The sequence below is a fragment of the Sardina pilchardus genome, chromosome 21, assembly GCF_963854185.1.
Source record: "Sardina pilchardus chromosome 21, fSarPil1.1, whole genome shotgun sequence".
In the NCBI taxonomy this organism is placed as follows: domain Eukaryota; kingdom Metazoa; phylum Chordata; class Actinopteri; order Clupeiformes; family Clupeidae; genus Sardina; species Sardina pilchardus.
Window position 1 is genome coordinate 17,461,105 of NC_085014.1, and position 24,358 is coordinate 17,485,462.

At 42.3% G+C, this 24,358-nt stretch overlaps 3 protein-coding genes and 1 long non-coding RNA gene across 5 annotated transcripts in view; 2 read left to right on the forward strand and 2 right to left on the reverse strand.

Moving 5' to 3' along the window:
• Positions 1–547: 547 nt before the first annotated feature.
• On the reverse strand, positions 548–7,749 carry cfap96 (cilia and flagella associated protein 96). The gene is made up of 8 exons (XM_062524552.1): positions 7,596–7,749; positions 7,115–7,221; positions 6,785–7,004; positions 5,847–5,984; positions 1,589–1,664; positions 1,316–1,498; positions 889–1,061; positions 548–764 (listed from the first exon to the last, which is right to left on the reverse strand). The coding sequence occupies exons 2-8, from the start codon at positions 7,209–7,211 to the stop codon at positions 707–709; spliced, it is 945 nt and encodes a 314-aa protein (XP_062380536.1). The 5' UTR covers positions 7,212–7,221; positions 7,596–7,749; the 3' UTR covers positions 548–706.
• On the forward strand, positions 2,134–5,152 carry LOC134068790 (uncharacterized). Its single transcript, XR_009936720.1, has 5 exons — positions 2,134–2,970; positions 3,099–3,198; positions 3,424–3,506; positions 3,628–3,759; positions 4,896–5,152. It is a non-coding gene; the product is annotated as an uncharacterized LOC134068790 (long non-coding RNA).
• Positions 7,750–8,688: 939 nt separating the features above from the next.
• lrp2bp (LRP2 binding protein) lies at positions 8,689–14,741 on the forward strand. 2 transcript variants are annotated; one of them, XM_062524350.1, is made up of 9 exons: positions 8,689–8,762; positions 8,879–9,030; positions 9,690–9,805; positions 10,200–10,313; positions 11,628–11,770; positions 12,784–12,889; positions 13,095–13,318; positions 13,795–13,960; positions 14,549–14,741. In XM_062524350.1, the coding sequence occupies exons 2-9, from the start codon at positions 8,910–8,912 to the stop codon at positions 14,612–14,614; spliced, it is 1,056 nt and encodes a 351-aa protein (XP_062380334.1). In that variant the 5' UTR covers positions 8,689–8,762; positions 8,879–8,909; the 3' UTR covers positions 14,615–14,741. The 2 variants fall into 2 exon arrangements, with proteins under 2 accessions (XP_062380334.1, XP_062380332.1); XM_062524348.1 differs by lacking the exon at positions 8,689–8,762 and having other exon boundaries at positions 8,824–9,030.
• Positions 14,742–15,296: 555 nt separating this feature from the next.
• snx25 (sorting nexin 25) overlaps positions 15,297–24,358 on the reverse strand; it is a 63,212-nt gene continuing 54,150 nt past the window's right edge. The window contains exons 14-19 of the mRNA XM_062524347.1: positions 23,918–24,079; positions 23,129–23,246; positions 20,618–20,684; positions 18,328–18,509; positions 16,919–17,019; positions 15,297–15,959 (exon numbers count right to left, since the gene is read on the reverse strand). Of these exons, the coding sequence (XP_062380331.1) occupies positions 15,891–15,959; positions 16,919–17,019; positions 18,328–18,509; positions 20,618–20,684; positions 23,129–23,246; positions 23,918–24,079 (699 nt within the window). The 3' untranslated portion in view covers positions 15,297–15,890. The remainder of the gene's footprint in view (positions 15,960–16,918; positions 17,020–18,327; positions 18,510–20,617; positions 20,685–23,128; positions 23,247–23,917; positions 24,080–24,358) is intronic.

The window sequence follows — 24,358 nt, forward strand, 5'->3', positions numbered from 1 at the left end:
CAAGAAAGCAAAGCTTTACATAGGCCTACACATCATAGGCCATATATGGTTAAAAAAATGTAGCAACATACTGTACACACACTCAGGAAGACTTTGAGGCTATGATATGGATGGACGTTACTATTTGTGAGTGAGTGGATACTAGAATACTTTTTTTTAAGTACAGTATTTACATCTTTCAAGGTCCATGAATTTTTCAGAATTCGTTCATGTCCCCACTCCACGACACATGCAGCTTTCCATCGTGCGTGCATTCACTCAGTCAGGTGGTACGTCGGTCTGATGAATTATTCAGAGAGAGGATCATGGTATCCTTCACCAGGGAAAAGGTTACCTTAACTGACCCATATACTCAGACAGTATGTATACCACAACACACAACAGGAAGGAAACTACAAAAGTGTTTATATTCATCACAAGCATGACAAGTGAAAGACTGTATCCATAATATCACAATACACCTTCTACCAGTCATTTAACAACCAAAAAGCTTCATATCATAGTAGACCTTCTAATAGACATTTTCACTTTCAGAAAAATGTTCTTCTCTATTTTAACAACAATTGAAATATAAATGGATAACCTTCAGAGACAACTTTGCCAGAATTGTTGAGGGTGCAATGGCAACACTAGCTCTTTTGCAACAGCTCACCTGTCAGACTCAATAAATCAGCTACTCTATCTCTCCCAGGGTGCTGTTAGGTCATCAATACGCCATTACAGATGGGATTGTGCTGGTGTTGTAGTTTGTGGCATTCACCATCCTACAAGATGAAAAGCACAATACAATGCACCTTAAAAAAAATACAGAAAACAATGGCTCCGTGTTTGCAAGTTAGCTAAATACAGGAGCAGATTGTGCATTAAAAGGGTGAACAGGTCTCTTACTTGTTGACGTTGACCGTGATGATGCTTTTAACTGGAGTGCTTTTGGGCCCTGGGGACGGCCGAAAGGTCTTGCCCTCCTTGTTTGTGGCCAGTGTCTTTGCCTTCCGGGTCACGTACGGGTCCGCAGAGTGACTGGGGTACGTGTCAAACGTCCCAGCTTTCATACCTCCAATCTGAGGGGTTAAAAAACAAGAATGAAAACAAAAGCTGAGGTTGTGAGGTATTCACTTTGTACAGATGTTTCATATTTTCTTTGCTGTTTATGTCTTTTCTGTTTGTTCACTTGGATGTTAAGATCTTTCCTGATAACAAAGAATTTCCTATCAAGAATCAGTCAAGAACATCCCACCCCTCACAACATAAGCTACAAAGCCACCAAAATGTACACCAACTACGTTGACTGAACAATGGAGCTCAGCGTTCTCACCGTTTTGCTGGGAGAAGACGGTTTGAAGGGGAGAGCAAAATGATGCTTTCTCTCGTCTGTCCTCTTGGCAGGTGGGAGTGATTTGTCCAGTTTGAAGGGATTGTGGTCAAAATAGTCCTTTGGGTGGAGGTTCAAGCGAAACTGTCCTCCTTTCAACATCGTCTTGTGGTTAGTCATTTCCCTCTGCAGAGAAAAATCTCCACGTTAGACGGACAACACACACATGATTTAAGTTACAACCGCTGAATTTGAAATCAAATTCTTGTCTCTGACCTTAAGCAGTTCCTTGGCCCTGTCATAGGGGTCTGGGGAGTACAGCTCAAGTTTGGACAAGGTGATATTGTGATATCTAGTAAAAGATATAGACATCGTATAAACAATGTTATCATAAGAATCACTGCACAGATCAAATCTAAAAGAGCAGAAAACATAATGGTAAAGAGTACACTGTTAAATATTACTGTGATTTCACAATACCTTATGGTATTATTTCACAGTAAATTACTGTACTCAAACATTTACTGTAAAATCACAGTAGCTCTATCACATTACAGCACCTTGTTGTGAAATTTGAATTGCACTTGAACCGCACAGCATTGTGGGGCGATTTCTAACGTTCACCCCTCCCACCCGCACCTGCCACCCTCAACTGAATTTTCAACTCAGCCGTCCACCAGTGACTTCAATCATCACTTTTCTGCATGTGTAAGCTGTAGGCTACAAACTCTGCAAGGTAAGAACTACAGTGCTTTTGTATGTTATTTAGAAACGGGAATTTCATTTTAAAAAATATATTGGTGTTATACTGTAATGTTTACCAAAACCTGTTGTGTTAGAAGTGGCTGGCTAGCCATTAGCTAGCGAGCTAAGAATCGCTAACATTTGCAGAGTTAGCTTTTTCAATAGCTAACTTCACGATTATGTGCAATATCTGGAATGGTAGTTAATATCATATCCAACAATACGTCTGTGTAAGATGTCGTTGTGAATGTAGTTTTAGTTTGAATGAAATATCAGGCGCAAGTAACGTTTACGTTAGCTATCTTTAAAGTGGCTGATTGTAGCCATGCAGGCTAACATTAGCTAAGTTAACATTGCAGACACAGATGAGAGTTGTTAACGTTACTTTCCTAACTAATGTGACTTTTAAGAATTGTCATGGGACATAGGCTTAGGTAGATAACTTAATTTAAATTTGATAAACAGTAGTGCCGATACAAAGGGAAAGAGGACCAGTAAAACTAATGAATGTAGTAATTTATCTCCCACCTTAACCTTAACTAAACTGCAGTTTAGTATGGCCATTGTCATTAACAGACGTGTCAAGGATGTGAATGGGGGTATGATGCACTTTAGGTTGTGAAGGGTAGTGTTTGGCTTCATGTTCTTCATTTCATAGCCCTTATTTATCCCTTGTTTGATATACCTAATCTCCGCCGAACTGTGTGTTTATTTAAAATGCATATGAGTGTAGTAGTGCTTCAGTGATGATCTTTTTATCTTCTGTGTGTTTTGCAACTTATTAATCTTAGTCTCCCTCTGTTCCCTCTGTTTACAGACATTGCATTGTGAGGACTGGTGCCCTGGGAACACTGAGCGCATTCTCGAAAATTCCATATTTGTGCCACTTCCATACGAAGACAGCCCAGAATAATGTAGGTCCGGCCCTGCACACATTCACATACAAAAAATTTACAGAATTACATATAGCATTATGATGTGTGCATTTATTTGTATGTTTATCCCCTCTCTTCCTTGTCTGTTTGTTTTTATGATTGTTTAGTGGGCTCCATCAACCATCCCGGGTAAAGTCGGTCTGTCCTGATTGCACTACTTGCTAATTGATGACGTCTAGAAGCCATAGCTGCTTCCCTCAACGTGGCGTAAGTGTTAATGTGTTTTGAATGTATTTATTGGTACCATTGTGAGTGCTCTACTGTGAATGAATGCAGCTACTTAAAATACTATACTCTTGAAATATCCATGTTTACCATTGTGTTGGTGGTAATGTAAAGTGTTGTGAATATCTGCCAAACTGATCATATTCATTATTTCAAGTGTATTGTATAGAATGCATACTTATGTTAAATCCTATCTTTTATTGACAGAGCCCTCACAAATAAACTGATACCAGGAATTAACATACAGTAGATGGTGATGGTGGTGGTGGTGGCAAGGGTGCCTTCACAAGGTAATTATAATATCTGTTTGTACATTTCATTGACTTGTCTTACTTATTTTTTAATGCTTCATTTTTTTTAATCTTGCTCAACAATGACAAGGTGTATGACAATTGCTGTTTTATTTTTTAGGTGCCATGTCACAATCTCAGTGTGGAGCCAAAGGCTGCTATTGCAAGTCAGATGGGGGACGATCGATGTAAGGCATCAGAAAGGTGGTGTACGTACAAAGGCTGGAGCTGCTGGAGACAGTGTTGCACTTAGGTATGATATCACACAGATATACTATTGCTCAGGGCCCGTATTCACAAAGCATTTTATCTTACCACTAAGAGTACTCCTAAATCGCGCTAGAAGATTTTAGTTAGGAGTTTTCCATTAAAAGTTATTCACAAAGCCTTTCAGACCTACTTTTAGTAAGGAGAAACGCCCACTCCTAAACTAAAAGTGAGTCTTCGTTGCTATGGTTGACGTCATTACTCATGCACGAGCTTAATGAAAGTGACCACCTTGATTGGCTGGTGATAATAACGCGGGAATGATGGCAAACCTCCCCTACAATGACGAGTTGAGTGACAGGTGTTAGGTCTTAGCTGGTGAGAATGCGTGCGCTATGTCGGGCTGTGAAGGATGGAAGATGATGAATAAATAGGCATAGCCTTAATGAATAAAGAGTAAAGCAAGCCTAGGCTTAATGAAACACTATGGACTGGAGCAGTATATTTGCAACATGTTTTAAATTAATCTGTATGAAAACACGTAGCCTATATTTGCAAAGAGGAGAAGCGATTTAATTTAATTAGGCACAATAAGACGTTACATTTAGTTTACATGCAATGGTGGTTTTGGTTGTCGGTGGCATTATTGCATTTGCATCCTTAGTTGCAATGCACATTTATTCCCTTGCATGACAGCGAGCTCCTGCACTGCACGGTCATTTCAAAACATCGCGACGTGAAATGCCACTAAAAGCGGGTTGTGAATAGGTCTTAGTGAGTTAGAAGTCCTCTCGAGTTCTTTTACGCTGTCCTAGACTTAGGAGCTACTTTTAGGCTTAGAATGCTTTGTGAATAACTTTTAGTGAAAAAAATTAGGAGTCATAAAGTTAGGAGTGACACGCCCATTATTTTTAGGAGTTCCTCCCTAAATTCGCCAGTTAGGAGCTACTTTTAGCCCTAAAATTCTTTGTGAATACGGGCCCAGAACTGTGGGGTCACTTTGAAATATCCTTCCTATCAAAAGAAAAGCACCCGACATCTGCATTACTTATACTGTAACTATTGCATCTGACTTATAGGTTGCTAATGTGGGTATTTTTTTTATTTGTCACAAAAGATTACTAGTTTGAGTAGTTTGTATTAGTTATATTCATGGACAGGGCCTATTGTACTCTTTTACAGATACTTGATTTACTGCCGAAGGTACCATCAGAGCACCACCCTACCCCTGCAGGACCAGAAGAAGACGGACAGGGGGCCAACATTTTTTAACACTCTGACCATGGACTATTTAAACCATTGAGGTAACGCAGACGTCTGATCCCACTTGGCTAAAACAGAAGCCTGAGGAGGAGTTTCTTTCCTCATGCCATTCGCATCCTGAGCACACATACTACATTACATGGACTTGCCATACTGCACTTACACACTGCACTATTTACCCCCTGACGTTCCGTGTCAAATCAGACAAGGTTATGCTGCACCGTCTCAGGCCTGTACAATATTTTTTTGTTCAATCCTATGTCTTCATATTATAATGTTTGTATGGCCTGCTCAATGATTTTCATTGAAAAGTGTTCATTAAAAGTTCAAATGGTATTTTCTTTGTTGTTGCTTTTATTGACCAGATTCAAAACTTGTTGGTATAGGTCAGGTAAATCACTAATCAAATGTTCAAATGTACAATATCTTTCACTGTAAATTCACAGCAAATTGCTGGCTACTGAGTTGCATTACTTTTACAGTAAAAATGAAAATATACAGTATGGTATTGTGATTATACACAACATGATACTGTAAATTTACTCCAAATTGCTGGCTACTAAATTGCATGACTTTTACAGTAAAAATTAAAATGTACAGTATGGTATTGTGATTATACACAACATGATGCTGTAAATTCACAGCAAATTGCTGGCTACTGAGTTGCATGACTTTTACAGTAAAACATGAAATTCACAGTAATTTACTGTGAGATAGTACCGGTAAATTACTGTGAAAGTCATGCAATTAGTAGCCAGCAATTTACAGTAAATTCACAGTGAAACACTTTACAGTGTAGGTACAGAATTTACAGACACTTTCGCCAATTGCACAGCACAGTACAGTACACCAACACATAAAAAAACATACCCATAACCACTTCCTTTCTTGGACGGGTTGGTGTACAGGTTCTTCCCCGGCGACTTGTAGGCTTTCCTGGGAACCTGCTGGGCACTCATGGCCTCCACAGGACCGCTGATGGTGCCATAGTAACTGCCCACACCTGAGCTGTGGTAGTCAAGTCATTACAGGTCATTACAGGTCATTTTGTTCTAGATTACGAGGGCTGAGAACCAAAGGGGTGTAAGTGACATTTCACCAACTTTACAAGATAGCCAAAAGAAATCTAACTGCTTCTATATGTTCACGGTTAAAGACGCTTGGTTTGATTACTACCAGGTGTGACTTGTGTTGAGTACTGTATGACTCTTCAGAAATACTCATTCATATAGTCATCAAAATGAGACCAGAAATGAAAGGTATAGGCTGATACATTAAGTTACATAAATCTTACGTCCACAGATTGACAAGCCAGCCAATACCATTCTAATGCCTTTTGTTCTAACTTTGTGGTATCAAGAGAGGATCATTCTTTCCATTGCATTTTTTAATGCAATAGTCTGTTTAACGTCATCCCGGACCCAAAGTAAGCAAATGAGAGTGCCTGACAGGCTTTCCTCCTGATGGGAGTAGGCGACATCCCGTTGCTTAGACAGCATGATGGAATGGAAAGTCTGAGCAGTCCTGTCCTGTCCTCACATGATGGGAGAGTTCCAAAGGCCACCCTCAGACACAACGGCTTCGATGGTTTCAGATAACAGAGAGTATTCTTTAATGGAACTGACATCAGAGTACTCTAAGACAAGGCTTTTTGATGATATTGTGGAAAAAAATGATCACTTAGACTCAGAAATAAATATCTGATGAAAGAAGTAAGCCTACAGTCATGAAGGAGAGGAAAAGAGACTAGAGATGAGAGCCACATCACATGCACAAGACACGATTTATAGCCTGAAGAATGGCCTTACGGTCTCTTCTCTCCATTGGTTGGGAGGAAGGCCTTTCCTATGTTCCTTTTAGACTGCTGGATCCTGTATAGCCTGTTTAGTTTCACAGGGTCACTGAGGGCCTCTCGCTCAAAGATCCTTTTGAACTGAGTATCGAAATACCCAGCCTGTAGCCCGGACTTTCTCTTGGGCCCTGACGTCTGCATCTGTTTATTCTTGTGCGCCGACTCGTTAAATGGACCTATTAATGAGGGGAGGATGGTATACTGGCTGTAAATTGTACATGAAAACAAACAATTACGTAACGCCTAGAGGCTTTTTTTTGTTTTGATTTATATCAAGCTAACTTACGGTAAACAAAAGGAGTATATTTATCTCCGACGGAAATGTATCCCATCTCCTGGAAGATACCCACTCTTTCCAAGTCTGATTTTCCCTCAGACGGCATTGTCCCAGATCTGGAAAAAAAGCACTTTAGATGGGGTCTATCGAAATCATGCACATTATTATCGAATAAAAAGGAATGATCTTGCTCTCCAATAGCCTACAGCAATTACTACTCACAGTTTGTGACTAATTGTGCGCTACCCTAGCTTGTTACAAAGTAACCTATACATATCATACAGGCTATAGGCTATTTTCCAACAAGGAACACTGAATGTGTACTTATGTACTTCTGTAAATTAAATTACTCATTTGATTAGCGACTCATCAAAAAAAATATTCGAAACGCTGGTTTTAAAAACACTTACTAAGCTACTCAATACAAGTTAAAATAGCTTCAGTTATCTTCCTTTTAAATGTGCATAGCCTATGCAAACCGGGGACTCACCTTGAGCTTTAAAGATGCAATGCGTCAGAAAATATCGATTAGATATCGTTTTAATGTGTTATGATACACACATACCACGAAATGTTCAAGGTCTGTGTACATGTTGTTTCCTTGGCATCCGTGGTGATCGTTACCTAGACGCACCGCTGTTGGAGGGCGGTGATAATGCGTCCGATCGTGCGTAAAAACGAATAGATCTGTCTTGACAGTCACCGTGGTGCTTCCGTATCGTTTCACAATCTCTTCATAGTTTACAATTACCACTGTCAAAAAGGACAACAAAACAGGTCACCATTTCGCTTAGCTTGTGGTTGATATTATGTGTAAGATCTTATAGTTGTCCAGATGGTGGAGCTATAGACTGTAACGTTTCATTGCATATCCTCCAGGAATAATTTCGGTCTGCTGCTGCTACACTACCTCTTGTTGATTTTGCTCCCAAGTTACCCCAATATGACTGAACTATATATGATTGGAGTTGGGTACTGTAGTAGAACTACTGGTTTAATTTTACCAGATATGATATATATTCGGATAGATTGTCCCTGTCTTGTTGAAAGACCTCCGCACATAAAGTACAGCTCTTGAGGACATTATATGTTGATATTGAGAGGCTCTTGAGGATATTATGTATGTTGAGGACACTGAGTGGATCCTCAGATAGCTGATCAACTTTATGGAGAAAATAAATGAGGTGCATTGGTTAATTAGCGCCGAGTGAAGGGCATAGGTGAGTCGAGCCCTATAGGACTCGAGAGAGAACAACTGCGCTGTAGTCTCCAAACAGAGATGCTGAGATGGGGCCCCGCTATCTTCCGGGTAAAATAACTGCGCTGTCTTCAGACTCTTGACACTCCATTTTAGATGTGTTCTATCAATACCTCTTGTTATCAAAAGACCCTGAAGTTTGGGCTTGCACACCTGCTGATACCATACGATGCATCAAATGATTTAGGGACAGCAGGCCTTTTGGCGGAAAGACTAGAAATTAAGGGTCTTTGGTTATTGTATGGTCTGAAAGACTGATCAGGCATTGACTTCAAAGCAAATTCCATGACTGGTTTCCTTGGAAAACGTTACTAGCAACAAGCTTTTATGACGCACTAGTCAAAGCAGAGCGCAAATGCTATTCAAGAAATCAGAGGAAAACGACGCATTGGATTTGAGGTAAGGTATAGCCTAATTAATAAAGTTGCTCACGTTTCTCTTTTATGTCGGGATTGTTTAAAGACAGAGAGGCTATGATCTCGCTCAATAGAAACTCCTGCTCTTCAACATTCCAGCATGACTATGCCCAGGTCCGACTGAAGGGCAATGGAGTCTGGTTGTAAGGCCTCGTCTGAAGAGCAAATCAGATCCGCGAAAAGGATTTTAAAAGCGGTGAAATCCATTTACCCAGAAGAAGATGCGAACGAAGAACCCATCGAGCCTCCAGGTGTGTATTCCTTCAGAGTTTGGGATACTTTGACGCTGGTGTCAACGCATACACCTAATTAATACAACGGAATTAACGTTAAGAGGTCACAGTCAATTCCTCTGTGATTTCTCTTTGGTGGAAATGAATAAGTTAGCTGACTATGTTCTTGTACTAGTTTTGCCACTTTCAAGAAATGTTTAAAGACTAATCTGAGGTTTAATCGAAGTACTGTAGGTGGGTAGGTAGCCTAGTTGGCGTTCTACTATCAGGTTTACAACTTCCTCTGGGTTAACTGGGTTTGCCACTAAGCCACCTATTTGGAATCATGGCCTGTTCATCTTGCACTTCATTATTCTCTTGCAGAGTTATTAAGATGTTTATGGTAATATGATAACTCATTGTTTTTTAACTAACTAATAATGTAGTGGTTATACAGTATTCGCTATACTATAGTTACACTATATTAGTCGCTTTGGACAAAAGCACCTACCAACTATCATAAACATAAACAAAACATGAACCTAAGATCATGTGTGCACTTGTGATCCTGAGCGTCCAAGTCGCTGCAGAGAGGCAATTTTAGTGGTTTAATTTAACATTGTGTATATATTGATTAATATATCATCACATATAATCAGTATGACTATCTCACCAAGCCGTCACACGTTTGCACATAGACTCCAGTGCCAGCCATGCCACCTTGTTGGAGAGGGCTGAGAGGTTGTTGAGACCCAGGGCGGAGTCAGGCGACCCACAAGCCCAATTCCTCCTGGGGCTTGTTCACTTTGAAAAGGTAACGTTTCAGTATTTTCTGTTTTCCATGCTCTGTATTCTAATTAGTATTCTAATGTCATCCATAGCCCACTTGCAGATCTGTGAGACACAGGACATCTATTATTGCCGATTAATGCCCATGTTTCAGAATGTTTTCCATACTCTGTATTCTAATTGGTATACTAATGTCATCCATAGCCCACTTGCAGATCTGTGAGACACAGGACATCTATAATTATTGCCGATTATTGCCCATGTTTCAGAATGTTGTGATTAATTTGCGACCATTATTGATTAGTTTCTAGAATATGGGAGCATGTGATGTTCTGGGTCCTGATTAGTTCTAGAACATGGGAACATATGAGGTCCCGGGCCCTGAGGGTAATTTATCTGATATTTTTATGGTGTACTAGCATCACTATGTAGAAGCACTTGAAGCATTCAACTCCATCAAGGATCAAGACCCACGAGCCCTCTACCAGCTTGGAGTGATGCATTTCGATGGCCTGGGGATCCCTGCAGATTGGGTGAGCCTTTTAACAAAGTGCACAGAGTCATTCACCCATAGACTTGAGACTATGGACATGCAGTCACTACATCTGTTCACAGTGCAGTTGAGGTACAACACAACACAATATAACTCTGTCTCCTTAGTGCAGTACCGTAGTGCTAAGTACTAAAAGTGCTAAGTATCTCATGCATGAAGTTATAACATGGTGTGTGGGAGTGTTTTTACTGACCCCCACCCCACTTGAGCGAAATGAAGGAGACCACACTCAGAGGCTGATGCTTCAAAAGTGTTATAAGTTTTAAACATGAACCGAAACTGTAAACAAGGCCATAGAGGGACTAAGGTTTAAACTGAGGATGGGTCCCAGGTAAGGCCTTGCATACTGTTCTGAACACTATTGAAGCATCAGCCTCTGACCACGGTTTCTTTGTTTTCACTACCTACTCATTCACAATCACATACACAGACCTCAACATACAGTAAGACAGATGCCAACCTCGAACTGACTGGTATGAAATTAGGAGCATGATTTGCGAAATTGTTACATTTGAGTTAATTTTTGCTCATTGTCCAACTTTGCTAACTTGTCACTGACAGTAGGGCCCTCTGGGTTCTGATGAAAACACATGCTGTGAACACACACACTGATCGAATGAACACATGAAGGCACATGATGCATTAGAATGCCACCTCCTAAATAACACAATGTTTAAAATTGAAATAGGCCGACTGAATGCTTTATGATGGAGTCTGAAAACGCTAAATGGTCTTTTGAACCCTCACCATCAATTTCAAGGCAGTACTGCCACCATCAATTATAGACAAAGTAGGATTGGAAAAACAGCTTTTTCTGTCAGAGCCACAATGTTTTGGAATAGTCTGCCCAATGAGTTAAGGGAGTGTAATAGTCTTTCCATTAAAAAAAAAAATAGCTAAAAAACCTGGATTAGGGACCATTACAATTGTAACCATACACAAAATGCTTACGTCCACCAACAGACTTTCCTTGTATTGCCTTTTCTTTTCTTTTTTTCTTTCAGTATTTACAGTATGATGTATTCTCTTGTACTGTAATAAAGTGGAGGGTTAGGTGAGGTGAGCAATATCTGTGTCTGTTTGAAGGTATGCTCATATTTCTTTAAATTGCTGCTGCATTTTTTAAATTGCTACTGTATTTTTTACCAACTTCTGCATTTTAGGGTACCTTTTGAGATCAGGCTTGTTTACAGCAAGTAACTTGTCTGTTGATTAATGAACATTGTTTATTTATTTGATAGGGACAAAGAAAAAAAATAAGGCACCTAACCCTGGCTTGTATTTTCCTGTGTAGGCATTGGCTGTAGAATACATGAGGAGAGTCGCCCAGTCCAACAGCCCTCAAGCAGGCCACATCAAATATGCCGCACTCTACAACATAGGCCAGGCTCACCTGGAAGGGTATGGAGTCCCTGTCTCCAGCACCGAGGCAGAGAGGTAGGCTACTGTAAGCACAGCACAGAGTAAAGGTCTCACTGTTATTTATTAGCCCTGATATGATGTGGGAAGTGTCGTCTACTTGCTGAGTGCCTTTCCTAGCCTCAGCTGGGGCTGGTGTGCTGTGAATTATTCGCGAGTGTAACCAATGAGATGGTACGTAAACCACTGTGGCTGGTCAAATGAACCTGTGGTTCAAGTGGTTTGGTCTGGAAGCTATTTTCAGACAGAGACAGAGAGACATACAGTACCATAGCTCGGCAACGGATGTTAAAGAGACCTGGCTCAAAAGGACTTAGTTATTCTCAGGAGTTGCTACACGGGACCTAAATGGATTGCAATTATGTAACCAGTGTATTGAGTGGATTGCTTTCAACATAGCTATAACCTGCTTGGCTTCTGAGAATCCAGTGATTTTAAGTCACTTTAAGTCTCAGCAGAATGTAGGCTGCTAACAGAAGGCCCTAGTTTAAATGTTGGGCCAAGTACAACTTCTTAAGTCTAACTAAAGCTTGCTTAATGACTGCAGAATCTTTTTGCAAATGTAATACCATGAGAGAGATCCTATCATCCTAACCAAAAACAGCAGTGGGTCAGCTAACCGCTGTCTCATGCCACATGATGCCACTAGTTCATTGAGTTCGTGGGAATGCAGTTCTTTTCTCATAGACTGACTTTGCACTCTGCCCAGCATTTAAATTAGGACCCACAATGCCACACATGAATAGATGGCATGGCATGCTTTTATGGCCACATTTCACAATTCTGAGAACATAAATAGTCTATGGACTCTTCTCATTCGTCTTTTTATCTAACCTCCTTTCCGGTCCTCTGGCTTGTTCCCACTGATCTATAAAAGAATGATGGGGCGGCAACAGTGGGATAGTCTATCCAGTGTTCTTTATAAATCACTGGGATCAGATTATAGATCGGAGCTGGAGGATCGAGGAGAGATGTTGAGAAGGGGCCACTATATTTCTAAAGGAACTCTTCATTGGGAATCCTTTTCCCAGATACTGGTTGGAAGCGGCGGCGGATGGAAACCCCGACGCCAGCGTGAAGGCCCAGAGTGCCCTTGGGATGTTCTACTCCCGGCCTGAGTCGCTGGACCTCAGGAAGGTATCTGTGCAATTCATTACCGATATCTGAAGCACTAATTAACAGTGCCACTCTCCCTGGGGGAAGACATGCTGTGGTCAGTTTGGCTTTGAGTGAGACACCTGCAATTATGTGAGATTATGGCCAAATTAATGGCTTCTTCATGGGGATTTGAGCGGTGGTGGTGCCACATACAGTACGTCAGTGTTTGCTGCCTTCTCCGTAGGCATTTTTCTGGCACTCGGAGGCCTGTGGGAATGGCAGCCTGGAGTCCCAGGGCGCTCTGGGTATCATGTACCTGCACGGCCAAGGCATCCGCAAGGACATGGAGTCTGCGCTGTACTGCCTGCGCAAGGCAGCAGAGCGCGGCAACGTGTACGCACAAGGCCACTTGGTGGCGTACTACTACCACAAGAAGATCTACTCCAAAGCAGTGGTGCTTGCTAAGAGGTAGAGTACAGTACCGTGGTCCTTTCGTCTCTCCATTTGATTTGCAATGTGAATTCATATGTCTAGCTTGTGTGGTCTGTTATGTGTAGCCTAAGCCTTGTTCTTGAACTGGCTGCCCAAGGAGGCAAATCATCTCCTGTGTAACCTAAAAATAAAGTAGTATTGTATCGTATTGTATGTGTTGGTCATAAGACACATTAGCTTCCATCCTAATTATTATTCCATATTGCTTCATTTTCTCTGCAAAAGAAAGCCACAGGGCATTATGCTTCACTTAACAGTGCTTCTGTTGGGAAGTTTACCACCTACTGTGAGTTAACTTAGCCAGGCTCGTCACAAATCTATGCTCTCAAAATACCAACATCATGTCCTGTGCATGACATGAAATGTGTTCATTTGGGCACCAGATACAGAAATGTAGAACACAAAATGTCAAATCAGCTCCTCGAAAAATAATTATCTTTGGCACAATGCAGAATCTCAGAGTACCAGGACACCTGTGCCATCGCCAGGGAGACGGATTGTGTGCCAGAGTTTGTCGCTAAGGGCATCACCATGGCACTCTTCTACTATGGACGCTGTCTGCAGCTGGGCCATGGAGCCCCACAGGATAAGGCTCAGGCTGAGCTCTGTTTTTCCAAGGTAAGATCATCCAAGACATACAGTATCTACCGTAACTTCCCGACTATTAGCCGCAGCTTAAACGTTAGTTTAGCAAAATGTCTTCAGCTGTGTGGTTAGTACACTGGGGTAGTTAATATGGTATTGTTTATTTTGATTAGCATAAAACACTGTCCTGAAATGCACTATATATAATGTAATGTGTTGTAAGCTAGGCAGCGTGGTAACATCCACAAAGGATTGCCTGATGAAGACCCAGTAGGGTCGAAACGTTTTTTGAACATTAAAATGGGAGCAAATAGCAGTGTTGCAGACATTACATTATTTTTATTGAAGCTAGACCCATTTGTCCTGCACCTGCAAGGTGGGATGTGCACACAACTACTCTATTTGAACATCAGGAGACAAGAGCACTGATAGAGTTGACTGAAGCCTGAAAATGTTATACGTTGTACCGAAAACACAAACAGTCAAACTGTAATTAAATATCTTTCCTGCTGTTTTCAGGAAGTGAATGGTTTGATAGTTGCTGTTCCTTTTTAATACAGTAGTTTACTTAGTAGCATACAGTACCACATATGTCCATCTTCCCCTTTCTGCTCTTCTCAGGCGGTGAAGCTGGACGGTGAAGTTTGCAAGGAACTGCAGATGGGCATCACCCTGGGGGAACTATGACCACCATGACATGACTGAATGACACCACCTCATCCATCAACCATCGCCATTATCTCTCCTTAGTCCATCCCCATGATTCTTGCATAATTCTTGCAGAAATTAGAGAGTACCCATTTCAAATTGGAAAGATTTGTCTTGTTGAAATGTTTTGAGTGAAATCTGTGAGCGTGTGAAAAGCAATGACTGACTGACTGACAAGGATACATCTCACATGGTATTTGCAGAGACTTAAGGACTGTTCACACCAAGAACAATAACGATTAAAAAAAAAAAGGATTTTTCACACATAAACTATAACTTCAACACATGACATGAAGAATAATACCATTGGGGATCACTTTCAGATCGATTTTGAGAATGATAAAAAGCCGACCGCCAATCAGAATCCATCAAATTTGAGCCGTCACATTCATCAACACGAGGAGAGACTTTCCTTATCGTTGGTTCGTGAGGATGCTTCTATCGTCATAGTTATCTTCATAGTTATCGTTCCTGTTGTGAACAGCCCTTCAGATGTAAGAGAGGATGGGATAAATAACACCAGATCATTACACCAGCAGATGGCACGCCTCTGAAAATAGCACCCATTGAGGAAATTGTAACAGGTCGCTAAGGAACAGTACGTAAACAAGTAGGGATCGGTGGTATGGCGATCACTGCAAAGAAAAACACCAGTCAAAGATAAGTTTCGCATTTTATTGCTTACAAATGCTCTAAACTAGTTTTGGTAAAAATAAAAATCTATCATAATAATATCACAAATAAAATGGTCACAATAATAACTTGACATGACATATTGCACGATAAAAAGCCTTCCGAATGACTGTACTGTACTGTAGGTAGGGGTTTGTATGAGGTCCATGGTTACTGTTGTGTTTTTATGTATTTATTTGTGTTTACCGACACAACACTCAATTCACAGCTATTCACATGTCATAAGACCTTCCCCTTGGTTTTTTAGAAAACAAAATCTCCATACACAAACAGACAAGCAGAGTCAGACCTGTCCATCCCCAGCAGAACTAAACGAGAGATCTGAAGTGAAGAAATAAACAGAGCCCACTAAATGAGCACTAATTGGTCAACGGACCAGACAGAGAGAAAGAGAAAGAACAAGAACTAAAAGCAGTCCTCCAGTCACAGACAGAGAACTGAAGGTCAACCTGGGTGTGAGTGTGTGTATGTGTGTGTGTGTGTGTGTGTGTGTGTGTGTGTGTGTGTGTGTGTGTGTGTGTGTCTTCATCGTGTGAGCTTCTGTATTTGTGTTTGTGATGGTTTACTGGACGTGGTCCTTTTCCCCGTTTAGTTCAGGACAGAGTTCTTTGAGAAGCATCTCAAGGAGGATCTACAGAAGAGACACAGGGGGAGAGAAAACATGTGAAAAAACATCTTTCTTGATAACAGAATACAAAATGACTCATTCTAGTCATTATATTGGTTTATAGTGTTCTTCATCCTACCACTAGGTGGCAACACAAGACCAAACTAGATTATTTCCCATTTCAGATCTCAATCTCAGTAATGCATTCATTAGCCACTGCCTGTAGGCACCTCTTCTTTCACTAGCATTTCAGTATTGGCCAGTATATATTCAGTACTGCCAAAGTTAACAATATTGTAATTAAAATCACTACTAAATACACTGAGCAATGAAGCAGAAAAATGTGTTTCTTTAGTACTACTGTTAGCATAGCCGTGGCAACAAGGGCAACATTAAACACTAAAGTTAAGCACAAACAGGAGGAAGAACACAGGACACTAACTGCAGAGCCCCCAAAGGAACATGCACACCTGAAATTCAAAGTTCTTAGGAAGAGAGTACTTAAGAACACATGGGCAAAAAGTTCTTGCAAGTTTCTGATGTCCACACAACATTTTCTGGTGCATACCAGACACTTACAGAAAACAAATTGCACACCTCCCAAATTGCACATCATTATCTGTCTTGGTAGGAGGATTTCAATTTTTTCATATTTCACCTTAAAAAGCTCTACACTAGGATATGAAAATGGAACTGAACTAAAACACTTTTTTTCTTTTTTTTTTTTTTTTTTAAACGGGTCTAAATGTGAACATTCTGCAGTGATGGGTTTCAGGTTCAGAGAACACGGAAATGAAAGAGAAAAGGGGAAACCAGAAGGAGAGTACACACTCTACACACTCTACACACACACACACACACACACACACACACAGTGTGCATTTGTGTTGTGAATGGTGGAATCTGTGCTGCCAGTGGGACCCATGAGGAAAGCAAGAAAGAGATGTGAGAGGGTTTTTTCCCCCCTCATGTCTGAGACTTACATAGAGAAGATGTTTGTTGGCACTGGTTTCCTGAAGTGCATTGAAGATTTTGATGATGCCGTATCTGGCGTTCTGCTGTCCCACAAGATTCTGTAGTGCATCTAACAAACAAGGGATCCGAGAGGGAGGGAGGGAGAGTGAAAACAATTCATTTTAATCTCTTCCTGTAGATCAGATAGATACCAGACCAGATAACACAACCAGTTTGTCAAGTATTAGTCACAGAAGCGGATATGAAACAATCTTGTTTTTGAGTTATCTGAGTCAGCTATATGAGAGATTCTGAATTCAACACGTGTATTAATATTTAGACTTCTGATTGAGTCACAAATTGTGACTACACCACTGGATCTGTTTAGTCCCCAACTGTAGACGTGTCCATCCAGTAAACAAAGTGTGTCTCTGTTGAAGAGTTTTGTTGTCTCTCTCTCCATCAAAATGCAAACACTCCAAACGGTGTTATTAGTAAGAGGCAGTGAAGTGGAACGTGATTAACGGAGGCCCTCTAGTTGAGGGTGTAATTGTCTCCCCTCTCTCTCTCTGTCGCTCTCTCTCTCTCTCTCTGTCTCTCTCTCTGTCTCTCTCTCTTTCCATTGTCCCTCTACCTGCTCTGCCTAATCTTTTTCTCTTTTCTTCTCTCCATCCTCTCCCTCTCTCTCTCTCGCTTCCTCTCCACTCCTCTCACTCCTCTCCTCTCTCTTGTTTCTCACTCATGCTCCGTCACCTTGAGCACCCAAGAGTCTCTAATGGAAAACACTCAGATAAGAGGAGAGTGCAGCTTTCAATTGCACATGACACTGACTGGGGATGAGAGAATGCTCATTTGGCTTCATGGCCTTTCAGTGTTTATTCTGTGAAACAGAAAACTTCTAGAAGCACTCCCCCTCCACTAATGCATTTGCTTTCACTTCAGTGCACCAACTATGCAAACAGGATGACGGTTTAAAAATAATCATATCGTGACTTGCGAGTCATTATTATTTTGCTCATTCGTTACAACTTTGTGCGTCCGTATTTGAAATAATTATATCGTTGCTCGTTATTACTTTGCTCACCCTTGCATGTTTAATGACTGCCTTTTGGCTGATTGAATGTGTTTCTTGGTCTCTGCATTGTCTATGCATGATCCTGACGCCCCTTCCTGACAAGCTCTTAACCTACAGTTCAACTCATAAAGACCGTTGCCTTGGAGACAAGATTGGCCGATGAGCCATCTACTGTATGTTGTTGAGTCCAAAAGGAGAAATGTTATTTTACTCCACTAAAATATCAATACTCAGACAACAATATGTCAGACAGACCATGGGTGAAGTAACATTTCATATTTAGACTGATAGTACCTAGATAGCTGTCTATGTGAGGCAGTAGGGGGTTTGTCTGGGCGTAGCTGAAGATAAGCCAGGATTTACCTGGGATATTATCCAGCAGCTTCTGCTGGGCCCTCTCCTTGGTCTCGCGGCGTTCCGAGTCGGAGCGAGCCTCGGCGCGGGGCGCCAGCTTCCCGTTGGGCCAGAAGGCGTCCCGGAAAATGTTGATGTAGTAAACAAGCATCTGCTCACTGAAGATCCAGTTCACCGTGTCTCTGATCTGCCTGCAGAGTGGCCCAGGAGGGGGGGAGAGAGAGAAAGGGAAGGAGAGAAAGAGGGAGTCAGAGGGACAGAGAGAGAGAGAGAGAGGGGGAGGAAGAGACAGAGAAGCAAAGAGCAACAGAGATAGAGGTTATGGAGAGAGAGAGAAAGGGAAAGAGAGAGAGAGGGAGTCAGAGTGACAGAAAGAGAGGGAGGGAGAGACAGAGAAGCAAAGAGTAACAGAGAAAGGTTATGGAGAGAGAGAGAGAGGGAGTCAGAGTGACAGAGAAAGAGAGGGAGGAAGAGACAGAGAAGCAAAGAGTAACAGAGAAAGAGGTTATGGAGTGCGACATCATCACACAACAGTAATGTAATGCAATATGCTGTGTGCTGGCTTTCCATTCTGAATGTGTTCACATGTGTCTGATAGAATCCAGTGGTGTCACTTCTAATAGATTTTGAACCACAAGAGGGTTAGAGCTACAATGGGGAACTGAATCCAGGTTGCTACATGCTTCCTCTGCAGCAGACACTTAAACTGTCATGTACATTTTGTGTTGTACCTGTACGATGCAGAGGGAGAAGACACTGAAGGAGACTGGTCTATGGTCTATCTGTGAATTTAACTGAAGGAGTTCTCCAACATCAAAACCACATGAGCCAGGCAACTACTGTAGCATGTCCAGAACATGCCTAATGATAGCAATTATTGCTTTTGAAAAATGTCAATAGGTCTTTTACCAAAACCAAATAAAGGCAAGGACAAATAAAAGCATCTTGTGACACATGAATGTACCTGGTGTTTCAATAGAGGTGTTGTCTAAATGAAACGGACCTGTTTGAAACCCTCCCTCAGAAGCAACAAACAAGCAACAAGTCCCCATATTTCACATTGATCAGTGCAGCCATACAAAGCCTGGCCATTAAAAAGTGGCACGATCAAAGAGGCAGAACTAGGCTACTCTAGTAGGACCGTAATGAACAGTTCTTTGAAGGACACAACACAATCCCCAAGGGCACACTGAATGGGGAAACATGATTGGTTTGTGTATTGTGTTATAGAGGTGTTCTACACAACTGCAAAAAGCAAGCCAACCAAACCATAGTGGAAATCATTGGGGTTGTTTTGAAAGGAGGATGATTCAGAGAGAGCGCGGTTGCTCAGGCCGCGAGGAAGCAAATCATTTCCATCACGAAACAAGCCCATCAACGCCCACTCTCTGGGACACTTTTTGACAAGGGCCAATAATGACCAGCTATTAGAAAGCTGACAACATTCACAAAGAAGAGGTTCTGATGTGGTGTGTGTGTGTGTGTGTGTGTGTGTGTGTGTGTGTGTGTGTGCGTGAGAGAGCGACAGAGAGAGATAGAGGGTGTATCTGCAGAATGAGTATGTTTCCACTGACTGTGTCTGCATGAGTCATATTTGTGTTGAAGTACTGGTCAGCACTTAATTGGGTTTAAGTATATGTTAAGTGTGCGTGCATGCGTACGTCACGTTCTTTCTCTTGAGTGAGCATGTTAAGTGTGTTTTGAGGGGGAGGTGGGTGTGAGAATGTGGTCATTAGGCTTGTCATAGTGGACAAAGCCCCACCACCCTCCACCCAAGGCCAACCTCGTAATTAGGCTTGTCATAGTGGACAAAGCCCCCCCCCCCCCCCAGTCCAAGCCTTGAGCTGAGGCCTGCAGGCCTTACAGCACCACTCCACTCTAGCCACAGCCCTGGTTCTCAGGCCACCATCACTGATAGGAGGCCCACTGTTATTCATTTTTGCTTTAATAATACTGCTTATTTTTTTCCACTTTCAAATTTTGTTTCTACTGGTTTGACAATAAAAAAAATAACTCAATACAACCACAAAACAACTCTACTTTAGCTTGTGGGTTCAACGTTTTGTATTGATTTTCAAAGAAGACAACAAGAGTTTGATATTTGTTTTTTGTTTGGGCACAGATGCAATGTTTTTTTTTCCTTTCAAAGGAACAGGATTTTTCCCCCTCCAACATTTCATTGTTTATTTCACTCCCATGAGGCAGCTGGTTTCTAGACTTCAGTCCCACGTTCACTTTCACTCATTTCTGCAGACTACTTTATCATGACTTGCACAAAGCAAGAAACACTGGAACTTACTTGTTGATGGTCCGTCCAAATGTGACTTGAACTAGTGCAATTAGTGTCTTCCGTACCCATTTGAACACTGTGGGACACAGACAAGAGGGGAGGGTAAGTGTACATGCTAGAACATTGGCACCACACAAGACCAATCTTCCAATAGAAAATTACATCACTCGTCATGTACTAGATGCTCTTATCCAGGGGGATAACTAACGGTGCAGTCCCCCTGCAGCAACTGTTTGTTTATCATTCATCATTTAGTGTTTATCATTTTATTGTTCATCTAAGGTTTGCAACATAGCTTGAATGCTACTCCTCGTTTTGCAAGTCGCTTTGGGCAAAAACGACATGGCAAATGAATAAATATAAATGTTAAGTCAAAGATCCTTCATTAATATCGCTTTAACTCTCTCTAGTTAAGTCTCTAGGATGGAGCTCCCGACCTTCCGCTGTTCTATTCTAGAACCCCACAGCTGTGGTCAGACAGCTGCGCAGCAGCACGGTCCCCAAAGCCCCTCTCCTTTCGCTTCCACCCAGCTCACAGCTGAACTGCACTCAAAAGGCACTGCGGCATCCCACCCTCAGCACACTCCGTGTGCAGAACAGGCTTGTCTTGACACGCTCAGGTGGCCCAGCTCGAGGCATGAACGAGTCCCTCTGTCCAGAGAGAGCGGAGACGGACAGAGGTCCTGGTGTGGGCGAACAGCTGAGCATCTGCATGCTCAATGGCTTGTTGTGGTGTCCCCATGCTCCTATAGTGTCGGCAGCTAAGAGCGTGCCACTGAGTTGCTAACAGAGAAGTGTGTATACCTTTCGTTCTCTAATGTTAATGGGCCCCTGCTATATTTCTGACGTTTCTGAATGTACTCAAAGGAAGAGTTCCTGCTGCAGTGTTCCTGCAGGTGTGTTAAATGGTTTTGAGCTGCTCAGTTGGGATGCGTTCAGTGTGACGTGTGGGGAAGTTGCAAACGAACAACAGGTTTCACTGGTCTATATTCAAGACTGCTGGCACATATCAAATATTCATACAGGCAGCAACTAGCATGACCAGCTGCACTTGACAGGAAGCAACTGAAGAAAATAGAGCTGTGTGACTGACTGCTTGTGTCCCTGCCCATGGTGCCCCGCACTATTAAAGACACATCGAGCCCCTTCAGAAGCGCAAAAAGTGGTTTACTTTTGACACTAGTTTCTGCCCCCAAATGATAGCTGTGAAGCTGCCTAACCATTCTCGCCACTCACATGACAGCTAAATTAATATCGCACAGATATTCCTTTCTTTTTTATCCATTGTTTATCCTGCTGACAGAACTGAGAGACCTCTAACAACATCACTCTAGGCTGACACATGCCCGAGTTCTCCTCTAAGCTGATGATACATGAGGCCTTTTTGAGCACTGTTGCCGGGCAATGTTCCAGAGCATTGTTGTCCGGGTACATTCCCATTGAAATTGGTCATGCATTTTTTTCTGGAGTACTTCAAATCATCAGTTGGCAAATGATGTGGTTGCCCAGCAACACTGCCCAAAAAGTTGCCCCAATGATTATCACCTTTAGTCTGCCAATGTGCAATATTCAATAACCCTGACAACAGCATACCAACATATATTTCCAAAACAAACTGTATATCCTGTTACCAGCTACTTTGATGACTTTGATTAACTACTGTATGTCCAAGTACTACGGAGTCATTAAGTAACTCCAACTGATGAAATAAGAGGCTGATGAAAGGGCATGCTTTGGTGTTGAACTTCCTGACCGTATTTACATGTCTGAGCATCATTAAACTATCTGTGCATACCAGTAACCACCAGCCAGGTAGGCAAAGTTAATGCTCAAGGAAGTGGTAAAAAAGTCTCACTGCAACATTCCTACTTCTGTTTGTCTGTGCAAATGGTCGAACCGTCTGCCGAGAGGGAATTCAAGTAAGTTTCCTTGACAGACTAAATCAATGGGAGCGTAATGAGGTTGTGTGCGGGGCGGGGGACTGATGCGTGAGGGAATGACCTATCGGTAACGACAGCCTTCGGCTCCTGTTAGGGGACGCAGAGGGAGAGTGACTGACGCTGGGAGGAAGAAGGATGGAACGTCGTGGAGAAAGAGAGGAGTGCAGGAAAAACAGAGGAGGATGGATATTGCTCGTCAGAGGAGTGCAGGTGGCTTGCTGAAGTCAATGGATGTGCACAACCACCTCACAACGGTTTGATGCAATCAAGGTTTACAGGGGTGCATGAATGCATAGCGCATAGCGTACACACACACACACACACACACACACACACACACACATACACACGGATACAGAGATAGACACAGGCTTCTGATATGCATAATTATGGATAAGGAAAGCAGCCTGCAACCCCTGACACACTCAAACACACAAACACACACACAAACACACACACAAACACACACTCAAACATACACTCAAACACACACTCAAACACACACTCAAACACACACTCAAACACACACACACCCCGCCGCACTCTCTGCCATGTGAGCTGCATCACAGGTGACACTCACTGCCCCTGAGTTCGAAGATCTCTCCGATGAGCATAAAGCACGGCTCGGCGAGGGCATCCTTCTTCCCGTCGGCCTCGTCGCCGTAGTCCGAGAGGTCACTGTCGTCCTCCGCCTCCTCCTGATGACACAGGAAATGACACGCCCAGGAAATGAGCCTCATGAATATGTCTCGCCCTGGGTCTCAGAGGACCGGTAGCACACGGCGACACTTGCCTCTTCTTTTTTTTTTTTTTTGGCCAGAGTGAGTCATACCCCGACATAAATAGCTAGCTATCAAGATGTGTTGCTTTCAAGTGGTGCCATTGTAAAAACTGCAGGCCTCAGGCTACTGAAGTATGAAGGAGCAATAGTGAATGCACACTGGTGCCTTGGCCTGCTTTAGCACAAGAGTGCTTCAGATGCACTTAGTCTGCATTAGAGCTAATGATCCAAAGTGAAGTTCCAGAGGGAGCAAGGAGTTTGTTGTGAAGAAACTATTATCGATTATTTATTTATTTGTATATATATATATATATATATATATATAAAGACAAGTTCTCCAGAGCCAGGAACTGGCACCACTCCAACATACAAACAGGGACAAATGTACACATTATAAACATTTCAACTTGAATTTTCATATATTGATATACATGAAAATATAAACATTTATTTTTATATTTTCAGAGTCCTAAAATTAACACTTGACACCCACACACACCCACACAGCAAGGATAAAAACAGGCTCATACTGTAACAGGTGTGTGTGTGTGTGTGTGTCTAGGGGTCAAGGAGGGAGGGGGATCTCACCTCCTGATGGGAGAAGAAGTCCCCAGGCAGCCTCTCCAGGAAGGAGGCCAGTGAGAAGGAGGACTTCTTCTGGATGTCCATGACCTTGAGGTGCTCGGGGGAGGGGCTGAGGAAGGCGTAGAGCGCCTCGCTCTGGCACATGCGCTCGTCCATCAGCATTTTCTGCAGGACGACACCACACACACCAAGGAAAAAGGTCAAAGGTCATCATTCTTTCCCATCAAGGTAATCCATGTGTGATGTGTGTACTACCACACAATGAGAGTAATTGACATCTGATCAAGATGGGTGCAACGAACTTCGGTACTGGAGAGTCTGGGAGAATCATTAGGTCTATATGAGGGTAATCAGTCTCAGTAAAAAGGCCACAAGGGAGGTGGACTTTGCTGTCTTGGCCCGACAACATCGGACCAGATGGATATCGAGCCTGCTGACTCCAGG

What these genes read in the sequence shown, in the direction of transcription:
- lrp2bp (XM_062524350.1), top strand. Translation starts at nt 8,910, where the DNA reads ATGGAGTCTGGTTGTAAGGCCTCGTCTGAAGAGCAAATCAGATCCGCG. An exon ending in AGAACCCATCGAGCCTCCAG is followed by an intron (nt 9,031 to 9,689) that starts GTGTGTATTCCT and finishes GTTTGCACATAG; the next exon opens with ACTCCAGTGCCAGCCATGCC. An exon ending in TCCAGCACCGAGGCAGAGAG is followed by an intron (nt 11,771 to 12,783) that starts GTAGGCTACTGT and finishes TCCTTTTCCCAG; the next exon opens with ATACTGGTTGGAAGCGGCGG.
- cfap96 (XM_062524552.1), bottom strand. Translation starts at nt 7,211, where the DNA reads ATGCCGTCTGAGGGAAAATCAGACTTGGAAAGAGTGGGTATCTTCCAG. An exon ending in AAGAAAGGAAGTGGTTATGG is followed by an intron (nt 1,665 to 5,846) that starts GTATGTTTTTTT and finishes ATCTTTTACTAG; the next exon opens with ATATCACAATATCACCTTGT. An exon ending in GGGCCAAGGAACTGCTTAAG is followed by an intron (nt 1,499 to 1,588) that starts GTCAGAGACAAG and finishes TTTTCTCTGCAG; the next exon opens with AGGGAAATGACTAACCACAA.